At 40.3% G+C, this 16,072-nt stretch overlaps 3 protein-coding genes across 3 annotated transcripts in view; 1 reads left to right on the forward strand and 2 right to left on the reverse strand.

Annotated features, from left to right (window-relative positions):
• The window catches only part of LOC122449250 (interferon-induced very large GTPase 1-like), a 393,510-nt gene that overhangs the window by 95,701 nt on the left and 281,737 nt on the right, over positions 1–16,072 (forward strand). The window lies entirely within an intron of this gene.
• Positions 704–1,622, reverse strand: LOC122449848 (olfactory receptor 10A4-like). The gene is given in 2 exon segments (XM_043481890.1): positions 704–1,397; positions 1,399–1,622. Coding segments are annotated over 2 exon segments (918 nt in total).
• LOC122449834 (olfactory receptor 10A5) lies at positions 14,223–15,260 on the reverse strand. Its single transcript, XM_043481877.1, has one exon. It carries the CDS (start codon positions 15,234–15,236, stop codon positions 14,283–14,285), a length of 954 nt encoding a protein of 317 aa, XP_043337812.1. The 5' UTR covers positions 15,237–15,260; the 3' UTR covers positions 14,223–14,282.

Consider the following 16,072-nt stretch of genomic DNA (forward strand, 5'->3'; position numbering starts at 1 on the left):
CATACCCTTCTAAACATGGGTACTTTACAAGCAAATGGAGGATTTAAAGCATCATTTTATTTTCTCTCTTTCTCACTAGAATAAAAATTCCATGAGGCAAGAAATTTGTTTTATTCACCCATGTGTCTTCAGGGTCTAAATAAGGTCTGACATATGCTGAATAAAAATTTGTTGACATTTTGAGTTCTTAAATTTTTGAAAGTTTGATTCTAAACCCAAAGGTTTTGAAAAAAAAAGTGAGTGAAAGAATTAAGCAAACTCTACTATTTATTATCACAATTATCATTAATTTACCTCCTAAACAGAAAGATCTTTGAAAGTTACTGGTGGAATTTTTGGACATACAAAAGAAAACAAAGCAGAAAATTATACAATGACATGAAGAAGTTCAAGAAAATTAAAGCAAATAAGAAATGACAAAAAGTAATGAAGTTGTCAACCATCAGACTGCTAATCTGTGTAAACTAATATAGCATCCTCAGAGACATCAGTACCCCAGACCCAGAGAATACTGGGCCTACTGAAGTTCTTTATTGCATCACTCATGTTCTTTCATTCATTAATGGATCCCAGTGGAAAGTCCAAAGTCCCAGTGTGTATACTGTGGCTCGTGGAAAGAATAGAGACCAAAGAAGTATTTGAGGAACTTGCTTTTCTTTCCTTTGTCTATGTGTTCCATCCCCTCAGTTTCCATCTAAGTCAGTCATAGTTGCTGAAAGCCCAGGGTCCTGCGGATGGCCCGCCTTAATGCAGCCTTTACTTCACTATTCCTCAAGCTGTAGATGATGGGGTTCAACATGGGAGTCACCACGGTGTAGAAGAGTGACAACAGCTTCTTGCCCTCAGGAAAGTTGCTGGACCAGAGTCGAAAGTATGTGAGGATGGCAGTGCTGTAGAAGAGGGAGACAACCAGCAGGTGGGAGGAGCAGGTGGAGAAGGCCTTGTGCTTCCCCTCGGCTGAGGGCATCCTGAAGATAGTGGAGAGGATGCGGACATAGGATGCCAGGATCAACAAGAAAGGGAAGAGGATGAATAGGACAGTAGCTGTTAGAGCTTCCAGTTCAAACAGAGAGGTATCAGCACAGACCAGTGCGATCACAGGGGGGCTGTCACAGAAGAAGTGGTTCACCCTGTTGGGGCCACAAAAAGGGAAGCTGAAAATCCATGTGGTTTGCACAGTAGCCACCGGGAATCCTGAGAACCAGGAGGCAGCTGCCAGCTGGCCACAGGCCCTGCGACCCATGATGACTGGATAGCGCAAAGGGTCACAGATGGCCACGTAGCGGTCATACGCCATGGTGGCCAGCAGGCAGCACTCAGCAGCTCCGAAGAAGAAGAAGAAGTACATCTGGGTAGCACAGCCAGGGAAGGAGATGGTTGTGTCCTGGGTGATCACAGTTGAAACCTATCTCCAGGAAAGACAAGTTCCTGAGGAAGAAGTACATAGGACTTTGGAGGGCAGAGTCAGCTGTAGTAACCAGGATTATGAGGACATTTCCCACCAGGGTAACAAGGTAAATGGTCAAAAAAAGGAGAAACAACAGAGCTTGTAGCTGAGAGGACAGGGATGAGAAGCTCACAAGAACAAACTCACTGACAACCGTCCAGTTTCCCCACATCATTCCTCTGCTCAGGATTTCATTGGACAGTCACACTCCATGAAGGTGGCAGTCTCCATGTCATTTAGACTCTATTACACCCTTAGAAAGGGAAATTCTCATGGCCTCATTCTTCATCCTCTTCTTATTGTTGTTGAAGCTCAAACAGCTATACTTTCCAATGTTAAAAACAAGTCTGACTATGGGATTCACTTTTTTTTTTTTTTTAAGAATATCAACTTTGTTTTTTTCTTTTTCAGACTGAACTGGGGCATACCATATATATCTATACATGTCCTGACTTTTCTTTACTCAATAGAGGATGGCCAAAGACACAGCTTCATTTTTGTGCTTCTATCCTATCTCTCTTCAACAGTCAGTAGTGCTAAAAAAGAAGCCAGGCCAACCATTTCTGAAGAGAAGGGTCTTAATGTACAGAAAGGTGGTGAGGGCGTGTTTTCTGCAAAATGAAAGAGAGAAGGAGAAAGTCAAGGAAACTGAGTTATCATTACCAATGATCCCTCAGGAGGAAACCTGAATGTGTCCCAATTTGGAGCAGCTCATACTTGGGAAGAGTTCAGTATACTGGAGTAATAATTTCTAAACTCAGACAATTGTAGTTTAAACAAGAAAATGAATAGTATAGGAACTGCGGTTTATCTTAATCACAGGACTAAATACCCTGCATGTGGCTATATGTGATCAGACAAAGAGAACATAGACTCAAAATACTGTCAGACCATAGAGAGCATCCAGGTATGTTATGTATGAACCCTTTGATTAGCTTCTACGGGTCATCTTGTGTCTTGACTCTCAGGAAATATGAAACAAACTTTACACATTAATAAAGGCCAAATCAAGTATGTAAGTGTGACTAGTAATGTTAAATCCTGTGAAAAAGAATCAGAAGGTTTCACCATTGTATCAATAACTAAGCTTCAATATTGGAACCCTGAAAGTTTTTTCGATGACTATAAACTTAAATGAAGGAATAAATCTAAAGCACGTAGCGTGGTGACTGGCCTATAACACACACTCAGTGAACGCTAATCATTACAATTATAATGATGTAAAGCTAGATCTACCTTCTAAAATCTACTTCTTATATAATCTATTGCTCAAAATCACTGTAGCCTTTTATTTTCAATCCCTAAGAGAAAAAAATAATTTATTCAATAAAAATTATCTTTAGTGTGCCAGACACTGCTCTAGATATTGAAGATAATATATTAGTAAATAAAGCAAATAAAAATCTCCACCCTCATATAACTCACTTTTTAACAGGAAATGTGGGTTATATCAAGTTATATGAATAGAATGTTTATTATGTTAGATGATGAGAAGAATAAAGCAGTGGAGAAGACAGGATTTAGGGTGTGGGGTGTGTCACAGAAGGTTTCACTGAGAGGATGATTTTTGCGTAAAGTCCTGAGCAGGTGCAAGACGTGAAGTCAAGGTGGTGAAAGAAAGAGGGAGGTAAAGAGCAAAAATAGTGAGAAAGAGTCTTTTAAGTTTTTTTCCCTCATTCCTATTCATTTTAAAAATCTCACGCTGGGCATCACTTACTTACTTTATAGAAACTTTTTTGAAATCTTATTTATTTTCATAGTAAAAATGAACATTTATTGGGCACCAAGTCAATACTAGACAGTACTACGAGTGTTTTGCAAGTGTTATGGTTTTTTCACAACTACCAGAAGCTGTAGGAACTATTACTAGTTTCACTTTACATCCAAGGAGTCTGAGGCCCAGAGAAGGGAGTAATTTTCCTAAAGTTAGGCAGCCAGCAAGTGTGGCATCTGACTCCAAACCATGGGCTTGCCTGTTAGGTGGCACTTTCACCCCCTCTCTGAGAATGGAAATGAATTTGAACTCACGGGTGAGACTAAGCTGGAGCACTCGGCATAGGATGGTAACAAAGGAGAAAAGAAGCAAGATTACTTCTAGGAGGGCAGAACATTTCAAGGTGTTAGCACCACTGCAGACCTGAAATACCTCTTTCACAGTCCTTATCCTAGAATAATCATAAATATATGTCTCCATCTCATATTCTAGGGGGTAGATTCCTTGAGAGCAGAAATTGTGTTATTCAACTTTTTATCCCAACACCTTGCAAGGCAGATACCCAGTAATTTGTTATTAATTGAAGAATGAAGAAGATATGAAAATAATTAGGGAAATACCTATATGGCAGCATTTAGGCACAGTGAGCCACATTCATAAGGAATTTAGACACAAAAGACTGCATACTGCAACAGTGCAGCCTTAGGTGTAAAGACTGGTGAGGCATATCTTCCTCCTGCCCAACCTCGCCACCCCCTCCTCCCCACTTTCATCTACCTCATTTCAGGAAGTGATGCCACCTGGCTGTGTCCCCAGGAACTGGGTTAAAAATTCTTCATTCATCCCCCAAACTTGATTATTTTTCTTCCTAAACACTGATTCAACATCACCTTCTCCATCTCTATCACCATGGCTTTAGGTTCTGGCTTTATTTCCCCTGGCCTAGAATCTTATAGGAACCCGACTCTATCTCATTCTCTTCGATCCATTCTTGACTTGTATGTGATCTGACAGCGGCTTGAACAAAGTTATTTACCTGCTAACTATCTTTCAGTCATTCCTTACTGTTCTTGGAGTAAGTAAAATTCTTAAATGGTCTTTTTCTCTGGTTTCTGCCTATTTTTCCAGTTTGAAAACCCCTACAGAGCTGATGCTCTAATCACACCAAAATACTTTCTGTTCGGTGCACACATGGTTTTCTCTCACCTCTCCTGGCCTTTCTGCCTGTGGCTCTCTACTCTGGGGACCTCTTCCTGCAACTATGTTTAACTTTCTGCTAATTTTTCAAGTCTCAGTGGAAACATCACTTTCTGTGTGAAGTTTCCCTGTCCTCCCTTGGACAGATCAAGGGATTATTCTTTTACTCTTTTAACATTTGATGTAAACTGCTATTAGAGCATCTTTATAATTGTGTATGTGTGCATCTATTTATGTTATATAATTATTAACATCATGAGGACAAATGTATTCATTCGCCATTGTATCTTTTGCCACTAGCAGAGTTCTTAACTCTAAGTGCTTAATAATTAATGTAGCCTAAGGTTTAACTTTTTTCAAAGCAGGTTGATGATACTATTGGATCTCTAGGTGAACCAATAGTTATATAAGGCCTGTATGTGTGTGTGTGTGTGTGTGTGTGTGTGTGTTTCCTAGCTGATAGATTAGATTTTATCTTCCAAGTTATATTTGTTTTGTGTACTTTTATTTTTGCTGTGTACTGAGAAGACACTTTTAAAGTTTTACTCCATTATAACAGCATTGCATTACTTACTGTGCCAAAAAACTCTGATTGACTCACATATTTAATCAAAATATTTCTTAGGACAGAGCCAAGACTCTAGGGCACATAACTTAAGGCTTATTCCCAAATGGTTGGAAACTAATTTTTAATCTCTACTCTTTAAACAAATAGCAAAGCTACTTTATATTTTTATCAGTGACTTTAAATCATTTCGGACATGGTTGGGTATAAATAAACATAGTTATATGTACTCTCATCTGGAATGTATCTCTTTAAAATAGTAACAAAGGTCTCATAAAAAGTTCACCAGATGCGTTAGGTGAAACACAGGTAAACCATATAAATACTTATTTTTTAACCCAAAGTTGAATGTCAAGCTCCTAATAAAATCTTTTCTGATCATTCCCACACCTAACTGGATGTAACTAATTACTCTTTCCCTGTGTTCCCCCAGGATTCTAAAATACTCTTATTATAATAATGGTTTTGTGTCACAATTATATGTGTCCTTGCCTGCAAATTGTACACTTCTTTAAGCCACAAACCAAAATGTATTCATCACTATATCCACATTACATTATCTAGTACCCACAAAGTAACAGTAAATGTTTGCTGAATGAGTAGTTAGCATTTATCTTAATGGCATCAATTAATTGGCTTAATATCTTGGGGTCACCTGGTGGCTAAGATGGTAAAGAATCTGCCTGCAATGGGGAGACCTGGGTTTAATCCCTAGGTTGGGAAGATCCCCTGGATAAGGGAATGGCAACCCACTCCAGTGTTCTTGCCTGGAGAATACCATGAACAGAGGAGCCTGGCAGTCTACAGTCCATAAGTTTGCAAAGAGTCCAAAGACTGAGCAACTGAACATGTCCATGTGCACTAATAACTTAAAAAGTTAATGGAGCTCTCTGTCATGAAATTCTCAGGGATTCAATGATGGATTAAACTCATCACTACCTTTTTTGGTATTTGTAAAAATCCTTTTAACAATGTTTTAAATTATTAGCTGGTAAGAGATATGGTGTGGGGGTGTGATCACTCACCTAGAGCCAGACATCCTGGAATGTGAAGTCAAATGGACCTTAGGAAGCATCACTACAAACAAAGCCAGTGGAGGTGATGGAATTCGAGTTGAGCTATTTCAAATCCTGAAAGATGATGCTGTTAAGGTGCCGCACTCAATATGCCAGCAAATTTGGAAAACTCAGCAGTGGCCATAGGACTGGAAAAGGTCAGTTTTCATTCCAATCCCAAAGAAAGGCAATGCCAAAGAAAGTTCAAACCACTGAACAGTTGCACTCATCTCACACACTAGCAAAGTAATGCTCAAAATTCTCCAAGTCAGGCTTCAACAGTACGTGAACCAAGAACTTCCAGGTGTTCAAGCTGGATTTAGAAAAGGCAGAGGAACCAGAGATCAAATTTCCAACATCCATTGGATAGAAAAAGCAAGAGAGTTCCAGAGAAACGTCTACTTCTGCTATACTGACTACGCCAAAGTGTTTGACTCTGTGGATCACAGAAAACTGTGGAAAATTCTTAAAGAGACAGGAATACCAGGCCACCTTACCTGCCTCCTGAGAAATCTATATACAGGTCAAGAAGCAACAGTTAGAACCAGACATGGAACAACGGACTGGTTCCAAATTGGGAAAGGAGTACGTAAAGGCTGTATATTATCACTCTGCTTATTTAACTTACATGGATAGTACATCATGCGAAATGCCAGGCTGGATGAAGCATACGCTAGAATCGACACTGCCAGGAGAAATATCAATAGCCTCAGATATACAGATGACACCACCCTTATGACAGAAGGCAAAGAGAAACTAAAGAGCCTCTTGATGAAAATGAAAGAAGAGAGTGAAAAAACTGGCTTAAAACTCAACATTCAAAAAATGAAGATCATGGCATCCAGCCCCATCACTTCCTGGCACATAGATGGGAAAACAATGGAAACAATGACAGACTTTATTTTCTTGGACTCCAAAATCACTTCAGATGGTGACTGCAGCCATGAAATTATAAGAAGCTTGCTCCTTGGAAGAAAATCTATGACCAACCTAGACAGTATATTAAAAAGCAGAGACATTACTTTGCCAACAAAGGTCTGTCTAGTCAAAGCTATGGTTTTTCCAGTAGTCATGTAAGGATGTGAGAGTTGGACCATATAGAAAGCTGAGCATTGAAGAATTGATGCTTTTGAACTGTGGTGTTGGAGAAGACTCGAGAGTTTCTTGGACTGCAAGGAAATCAAACCAGTCAATTGTAAAGGAAATCAGTCCTGAATATTCATTGGAAAGACTGATGCTGAAGCTGAAGCTCTATACATTAGTCACCTGATGAGAAGAACTGACTCATTGGAAAAGACCCTAATGCTGGGAAGGATTGAAGGCAGGAAGAGAAGGGGACGACAGCGGGTGAGATGGTTGGATGGTATCACCGACTCAATGGACATGAGTTTGAGCAAGCTCTGGGAGTTGGTGATGGACAAGGAAACTTGGTGTGCTGCAGTCCATGGGGTCGTGAAGAGTCTGACACAACTGAGCAACTGAACTGAACTGAAGAGATATGGAAATAAATGTAAAATTATAAAACATTTGAATTATTAGTCATTATTATTATTGATATTATATATAATATGTGTGTTAGTCAGTCGTGTCTGACTCTTTGTAACTCCATGGACTGTAGTCCTCCAGGCTCCTCTCTCCAAGGAATTCTCCAGGCAAGAATATTGGAGTGGGTAACCATTCCCTTCTCCAGGGGATCTTTCCAACCCAGGGATTGAACCCAGGTCTTCCACTCTGCAGGCAGACTCTTTACCAGCTGAGCCACCAGAGAAGCCCAAGAATACTGGAGTGGGTAGCCTATCCCTTCTCCAGCGGATCTTCCTGTCCCAGGAATTGAACCAGGGTCTCCTGCATTGCAGGTGGATTCTTTACCAGCTGAGCTACCAGAGAAGCCCATTAAATAATTTATATATACATGTACAAAATATATATAATTTATATATACATATATAAAAATATACACTACAGTTTCTATAGTTACAAGAAGCCTCTAAATCCAACCTTTTGGTAAAGCAGTGTTAGGCAGATAGAAAGCAATCCAATGAGGTGTGGCCAAGTTGTATGACAGTTGAAACCAGAGGAATACTGCAGCAAACATAGTTTGAGAATTTCCTGATGACACTACTTAGACACTAGATAGTATGTGACAAGAGTCCAGAAAAGAAAATGTTCTCGGGCTCCAAATTCAGAAGCTATCGAAAAGAATTTCTGAACACTTAGTTAATGAGGCTGAGGGACCTTACATATGCATAACAGTAGTTTTTCTGACTTAAAGCAGAGGAGCTCCTTCCCTTTTCTATCAAACCAAGTCTTTCAGAACTCTCAAGACTTGAGTCGAATGAGGATGAACTAGGGCAGGGACCAGAGCTAAAAGACCCATTTGCTTGGCTTCACTTTTCTCCTGGCCACTGAAATGGCCCCCTCATGCCTCTTCTTAGGACCCTGGGGCTGCACGAAACACAATATGAAAGCAGGAGTCCTGGCTTTGTGTCTGCCTCCCTCCCACAGTGTTCAGTCATGTATTCCGTCATTTGCCTTGATCTTTCTCTATCAGTTCAGTTCAGTTCAGTCACTCAGTCGTGTCCGACTCTTTGTGACCTTATGAACCACAGCACGCCAGGCCTCCCTGTCCATCACCAACTCCCGGAGTCCACCCAAACCCATGTCCATTGAGTCGGTGATGCCACCCAGCTATCTTATCCTGGTCGTCCACTTCTCCTCCTGCCCTCAATCTTTCCCAGCATCAGGGTCTTTTCAAATGAGTCAGCTCTTCGCATCAGGTAGCCAAAGTATTGGAGTTTCAGCTTCAAAATCAGTCCTACCAATGAACACCCAGGGCTGATTTCCTTTTGGATGGACTGGTTGGATCTCCTTGCAGTCCAAGGGACTCTCAAGAGTCTTTTCCAACACCACAGTTCAAAAGCATCGATTCTTCAATGCTCAGCTTTCTTTATAGTCCAACTCTCACATCCATACATGACCACTGGAAAAACCATAGCCTTGACTAGACGTACTTTTGTTGACAAAGTAATGTCTCTGCTTTTTAATATGCTGTCTAAGTTGGTCATAACTTTCTTTCTTTTGACCTAGACTTCCTTCTCTTTCTCTTTCACCTTTCTCTTCTGTTTTTATTATTGTTTTCTCCCTGTAAGTAAGAAAGGGGTGATAGAGGGGAAGAGAGTCCCTTTCCTAGGGGAAGGGGACATTATGGGGAAACTTGAAATCCTGTTCCTCTCAGTTGAGGTTATGTGACCAGCTATGTCTCTATCCAGATTGTCTCCTTTCAGGGATGACATCTTGGAGATTCGATGTTTTGTTTCAACAAGGAAGAACTAGTTAATACACCTAAGAGAACTTTGTGAAACTACCGCATATGTGGTAGTTTGAGACCACATAGTTATCATGGCAAGGATCTGGGGGGAGCTAAAGTTCCGGTTATTATTTGTTTTAGATGTGAGACACAAAGCTACTGACGTGACATTTTTGGAGTTATATTTCTTTCCAACTATAAAATGTCAGTTATTATAAATTCCCTACCCACCTGACAGGGTGGTTGTGGGTATGAAATGAGATGATTCATGTGCAAACACTTTGAACGGTCTAAAGCACAATACACATTTTATCACTGTTACCTATTCTTTAGCAGATTCCCTTTGTCCTACTTCTTTTGTCAAATTCTATAAAACTCCATGTGTTTTACTTGAGATTTCTGATCACCTTTCTTATCTCTCAGAAATGTGTCAAAAAGGACACCTTTCTTGATGGTGAGCCATCATCCTCTTTACAGGAGATTTCAAGTTTGTGCCCTGCCTTCTCATCCTTCACTTACCTCCTGTGAGAGGTTTGTCTGTTGCACATTGAAGAGAAGCCCTGGTTTGTGTTAGTCGCTCTAGAACAGCTTTGGATTATGTCTGAATGGGTGACACCAGGGGAGTTCTAAATTGTGATGTCTGTGCAAACCACTTCAGAAAAGTCCTGTGCTGCGTCTGTACCAGTCATTCCAAAGACACTCTGGCTTGCGCCTGTCCTGGTCCACACTGCTGGTGAAGTCGGGTTTGCCTTGTCACATTCTCAAAGAAGCTTTGTCCTGGTGTCTCAGACACCGGGTAGCTACGATGGGCCAGCAGCTATAAATCACTCTGAGCTGGGCAGCGTTAGTCACTCCAGAGAAGCTCTGGGCTGGGCCTGTGCCATTCACTCTAGAGGATTCCAGGCTGGGTCTCAGGGCTCGCTGGTCCCTGCGGTTTACCCTTAGAAGTGACTTCCCCCAATACTTCCTCTTCTTCAGGAGAAATCATAGGTTCACTTTCTGACAGGTATGAGATTTGAGGGGTTCCCAAGAGTACAAAATCTCATGAAGATTCTTCATGAAACCTTCCTTGGAGGAAGGTTTTTACTGCAGCTTCAACTTCTCCTGCACTTGTGAGGCTACAAGAGAAAAGGAACAAAACTCAGTGGTCTGTCTATTCTCCAAGGTTTCCACCAGACAGAGACTAGAGGAGCATACCAGTATTCTTTATTTTTTTTTCCAGATTCATTGAGATATAACTGACATAGAACATTGTGTAAGTTTAAGGTGTATAATGTGATGATTTGATACATGTGTATATTGTGAAATGAGTATAATAGAGTTAGTTAAGAGGTCCATTACTACACATAATTAGCTGTATATTTATGTGTGTATGGTGAAAATATTTAAGATCTTCTCTCTTAGCAACTTTCAAGTATATAACACAGTATTGTTAACTAGAGTAACTATGCGGTACCTTTGATCCCCAGAACTTAATTATTTAAAACTGACTTTGTACCATTTGACCAACCTCAACATACCCAGGTCCTGGCAACCATCATTCTTATCTCTGTTTCTTTGAGTTCAGTATTTTCAGATTCCACATATAAGTGAAATCATACAATATTTGTCTTTTTCAGTCTGAATTATCTCACTTAGCATAATGCTGTCAAGTTCCATTCATGATGTCGCAAGTAGCAAGATTTCCTTCTTTTTTTGTTTTTTTACAGATGATTAATATTGCATTGCATATATGTATACATATGCCAATTTTCTTTATCCATTCATGTGTTGATGGACACTTAGCTGGTTTCCATGTATTGGCTATTGTGAAAAGTGTTGCAATGAATATGGGAGTGCAGGTATCTTCAAGGAAGTGATTTAATTTCCTCAAACTAGTATTCTTTTACATTTCCTTTCACTTTGATTCTTATTGGGCTTGGTTCTTAGGACTTATTCCTGACCTGGACTCAGGAGAGGTCAGAAGATGCTTGAAGAGGATAATTCAATAGTCATTGTCTAAGGAAACTGGAGAATATTAATGAAAACCATAAGCAGTTTGTTTAGGATGCTCTCAGTAGGGGAGGCTATTAACTACTGGTTAAGATGAAAAGGCTAACATCTCAAAGTCTTTAACCCTTCTGGAATAGGAATTGAAATTGAAGGGGTAAGATGATGTCCATGTTTGAGATAAAAGTTCCTCCAACTGATTATGGCTTAACCCAAAAAGCCTAATGCATATCTAGGCATTCCTTACAGTGCTTCTGGAATAGACTTTTGACTTCATGTTTCTTACTGAAAGAGGTAGCCACATCTGACCTGTTTATTATTGTTTGCTTCGCATCTGGCACAATGCCTGCACGTACATGTTTGACTTTTTCCACAAGGCATATTTAAAATACCAATCTTCTCCCTCATTTTCCACCTCTAGCTTCAAAGTTGCATATATTGTGAGAAGCCTCAGTTCAGTTCAGTTCAGTCGCTCAGTCACGTCTGACTCTTTGTGACACCATGGACTGCAGTATGCCAGGCTTCCCTGTCTGTCACCAGCTCCCGGAGCTTACTCAAACTCATGCCCATTGAGTTGAGAAGCCTGCCTTAACCCTATTTCTCCATGGTGTTTTAATGTGAGTTTTGCAGAACAAAAAGTTTTCAGGAATGCCTATGTTATACTAAAACAGAAACACTTGTGCAGAATTCATTTTCAAAGAGTTACAGGTACATTGGGGGAAGGCAAACATAAAAATTAACATAGTATAGTTTACACAGAATTTAATTTGTCCATTGACAAACTTAACATAGATGCAAGCACAAGCTGGAATCAAGATTGCTGGGAGAAATATCCATAACCTCAGATATGCAGATGACACCACCCTTATGTCAGAAGTGAAGAGCAACTAAAGAGCCTCTTGATGAAAGTGAAAGAGGAGAGTGAAAAAGCTGGCTTAACACTCAACGTTCAAAAAATGAAGATCATGGTTTCATGACCTGGTCCCATCCCTTCATGGCATATAGATGAGAAAACAACGGAAACAGTGACAGACTTTATTTTCTTGGGCTCCAAGATCACTGCAGATGATGACTGCAGCCATGAAATTATAAAACACTAGCTCCTTGGAAGAAAAGTTATGACCAACCTAGACAGCATATTAAAAAGCAGAGACATTACTTTGTCAACAAAGGTCTGTCTAGTCAATGCTATGGTTTTTCCAGTAGTCATGTATGGCTGTGAGAGTTGGACCGTAAAGAAAGCTGAGCATTGAAAAATTGATGCTTTTGAACTTCGGTGTTGGAGAAGACTTTTGAGCATCCTTTGGACTGCAAGGAGATCAAGCTAGTCAATTGTAAAGGAAATCAGTCCTGAATATTCATTGGAAGGACTGATGCTAAAGACGAAACTCCAATACTTTGGTCACCTAATTCAAAGAACTGACTCATTGGAAAAGACCCTGATGATGGGAAAGATTGAAGGCAGGAGGGGAAGGGGATGACAGAGGATGAGATGGTTGGATGGCATCACCAACTCGATGGGCATGAGTTTGAGCAAGTTCCAGGAGTTAGAGATGGACAGGGAGGACTGATGTGCTGCAGCCCATGGGGTCGCAAGGAGTTGGACACGACTGAGCAACTGAACTGACTGAGGAAAGAGTAATTTAGCTGCTTGAGGAGTTGTAGTAGACCTTGAAATATAAAATGGATCTGGTTAAAATGAAGATCAAAAGAAGCTTTCAAGTGAAGAAAACAGAGTACCAAGACATCACCAACTGCAAATCATCTAAACTATGAATTCTGAAGTCTAAATGAAATGCATATCTTTCCTCTGACTTACTCACCTATTCCCTCTGTATTCTTCAAATTTTATTCACTCAAATTAAGATTTAATTATGATTTTTTTTTTACCTATTACATAAGCTAAATTCTAAATGATTGGTCACAAGTATTATTGTTGTGGCTCTGGGGAGAAAAGAATCTTCATAAATTTCTGTTGGGAGTGAAAAATGGTACAGTAAGTTTGGAGAGAAATTTGCCAGGATAGAAACACTATATACTTACACTTTGGCCAATAAATCCAACTTCCAGATTTCCACATGTCAGGTACACTGGCAAAAATATAAAAAGGTTTACGCATAAAACTATTCTTTGTAATTGTAGAAAACTCATCAAACAAACTATGGCATATCTACAAAATAGAGTACTATGAAGTTATAAAAATAATGGGGACTCTTTTGTGTTACAGAAGAGCTATGCTGGAGTTAGCTGGATCTAGTTTAACCTTTGATGAAACCAGCATCATGATCGAAATTTATGATATTACTTCAACAAGGTTAAGAACTTAAACAAAATTAATGATTAAAAACGACCTTTAAACAAATAACCACTGACACCCCAAATCTAGAGAGCCAATGGAAGCTCAGGTCATTCTTCCTAGGATAAATAGAATGAGGAATAAAGAGGTTGCTAGCATTATAAAGGTGTAGGTATGGGAATTATTGATCCAATTTCCCATGTCCATACTTCAACCAGTGAGCCTAAAAGAACTAACACTCCCTCAGGGACATGAAAACTAACGTAAGTCAGTAGGAGAGTTACGCACCGGGGGAGGACTAGTAGAGTTTCCTATCTGATGAGCGGAGTCATATTTGCCCAAAGGAAGACAAACTGACATGGTGATTTTCGATGGGTTTTGCCCTATTTTATTTTGTGTGTTCCCATGCTAGGATTATAGCAGTTTCATACTGTTAACAGTATGGAAAGAAGAATGTGAATATCTGGAATTATTTGGCCACAGAAGTGTTAAATTGACAATAAGAAAAGAATGTAGTCTATACTGGACAAGCAGAGGATTTTTCCAGGTGGTGGTGATAGGTCTAAACCACCTCTGTGATGGTTTCTCTTCACCGAGTTTTCCAATATTCATTTCAGCAGTGGGTTTCATCACAGCGGAGATAAGCAGAGGGATTCTAAATATCAAACTGATTGTTCCTTGTTTGATAAACTTTAGTATTATTTGTTAATGCTTATGGGATGCAGTTTCTAAGGCCTAGGGCCTTGTGGAAGGTCCGACCAAGGGCATTCTTCACCTCATTATTTCTCAGGCTGTAGATGATAGGGTTCAGCATGGGAGTCACAACAGTGTAGGACAGTGAGAGCACTTTCTTGCTCTCAGGAGAATTATTGGACTTAGGGCGGAAGTAGACGAGGCTTAAAGATACGTAGAAAAGGGAGACGACGAGCAGGTGAGAGGAGCAGGTAGAGAAGGCTTTATGCTTCCCCTTGGCCGATGGAATCTTCAGGATGGCAGCAGCAATGCGAGTGTAGGAACATAGGATCAGCAAACAGGGTATCATGACAACCAGAATGGTTCCAACGATGGCATAGACCTCAAACCGTGCTGTGTCTGCACAGACCAGCCTCAGCACAGGCGGGCTGTCACAGAAGAAGTGGTTCACCTTGTTGATGCCACAGAATGGAAAGCTGAAGAGCCACGTGGTCTGCACAGTAGCTACAGGAATGCCTGGAAACCAGGAGACAGCTGCCAGTTTGGCACGTGTCCTTGGATTCATGATGACTGGGTAGTGCAAGGGACTGCAGATGGCTACATAGCGGTCATAGGCCATGGTGGCCAGGAGGAAGCATTCAGAAACCCCAAAGAAGAAGAAGAAATACATCTGAGTGGCACAGCCAAGAAAGGAGATGGTTGTGTCCTGGGCAACCAGGGTCCCCAGCATCTTGGGCACAATGACCAGGTTGAAGCCAATCTCTAAAAAGGACAAGTTCCTGAGGAAGAAGTACATGGGGCTGTGCAGCATGGGGTCAGCCAAGGTAACCAGAATGATGAGGCTGTTTCCCAGCAGAGTGACCAGGTAGATGACCAGAAATGTCAGGAAGAGCACTGACTGTATTTCAGTAGGTAAGGAAGAGAAACTCAGGAGGATAAATTCACTCACTCTTGTCCAGTTTCCTTCAGCCATAAATATGGGAATGAACCCCCAGCTGTGGTCATAGAGATTCTCGACTGGAACAGTCAGATTCTGGATTTGTTTTCAGAATCCTTCTTAGTGTCAGGGAAAGAGGCAAGATCAGGATCTCAGTTGCAAGGGAAATTATCTTGTGTTATCTGAGAATAAAAGCACAAGGAAGAAGGGCCACAGCATGAGCTCTGAAATGGCCCTGGGTCAGGTTTCAGCAGAGTTGATAGGTTTCTATCTGCACATTGACTTATAGGGAAAGTTTATACCTAATCAGAACCATGCAACCCTGAAGGAACCACCAAAGGGTCCATTTTGGGAGGCAGTGGTATTCCTAAAAACACATAAACTTTTGAGAAACAAGCACAATGCTCATGATTTCATTAAAGAACACATATATGTGAATTTATCATAAGTGTAGAAATATCTTTATGATTATGAAGCAGATCTATGCATCTATTTAATTTTCTCCTCTTCATAAATCTTTTTTTGCCTGGTCAGAATTTGGGAGGTGAATGAGGAGCTACTGTGTATTAACATATGCATGTGCTTTATCCTTATACATGTGCATTTTACAGGTGAGGAAACTGACCCCAGAGAAGTTAATAAATAGCAATTAAAGTGGCAAATCTGGAGTCTAAACTACATCTGTTGGATTCTGAAGTACTCTGATTTCTATTAAACCATGCTTCATTGAACAGTTTTGACTTGATCTGGGGATTATTTCATTAATGGTTACGAGAATCACAATTGGAATTTTTGCCAAATCACATTGAAGATAGAAGAGAATCAATACCACTAACATCAAGGTGTCCAGACTCAATTGGATCCTCATTTTA

The sequence above is a fragment of the Cervus canadensis genome, chromosome 11, assembly GCF_019320065.1.
Source record: "Cervus canadensis isolate Bull #8, Minnesota chromosome 11, ASM1932006v1, whole genome shotgun sequence".
NCBI lineage: Eukaryota > Metazoa > Chordata > Mammalia > Artiodactyla > Cervidae > Cervus > Cervus canadensis.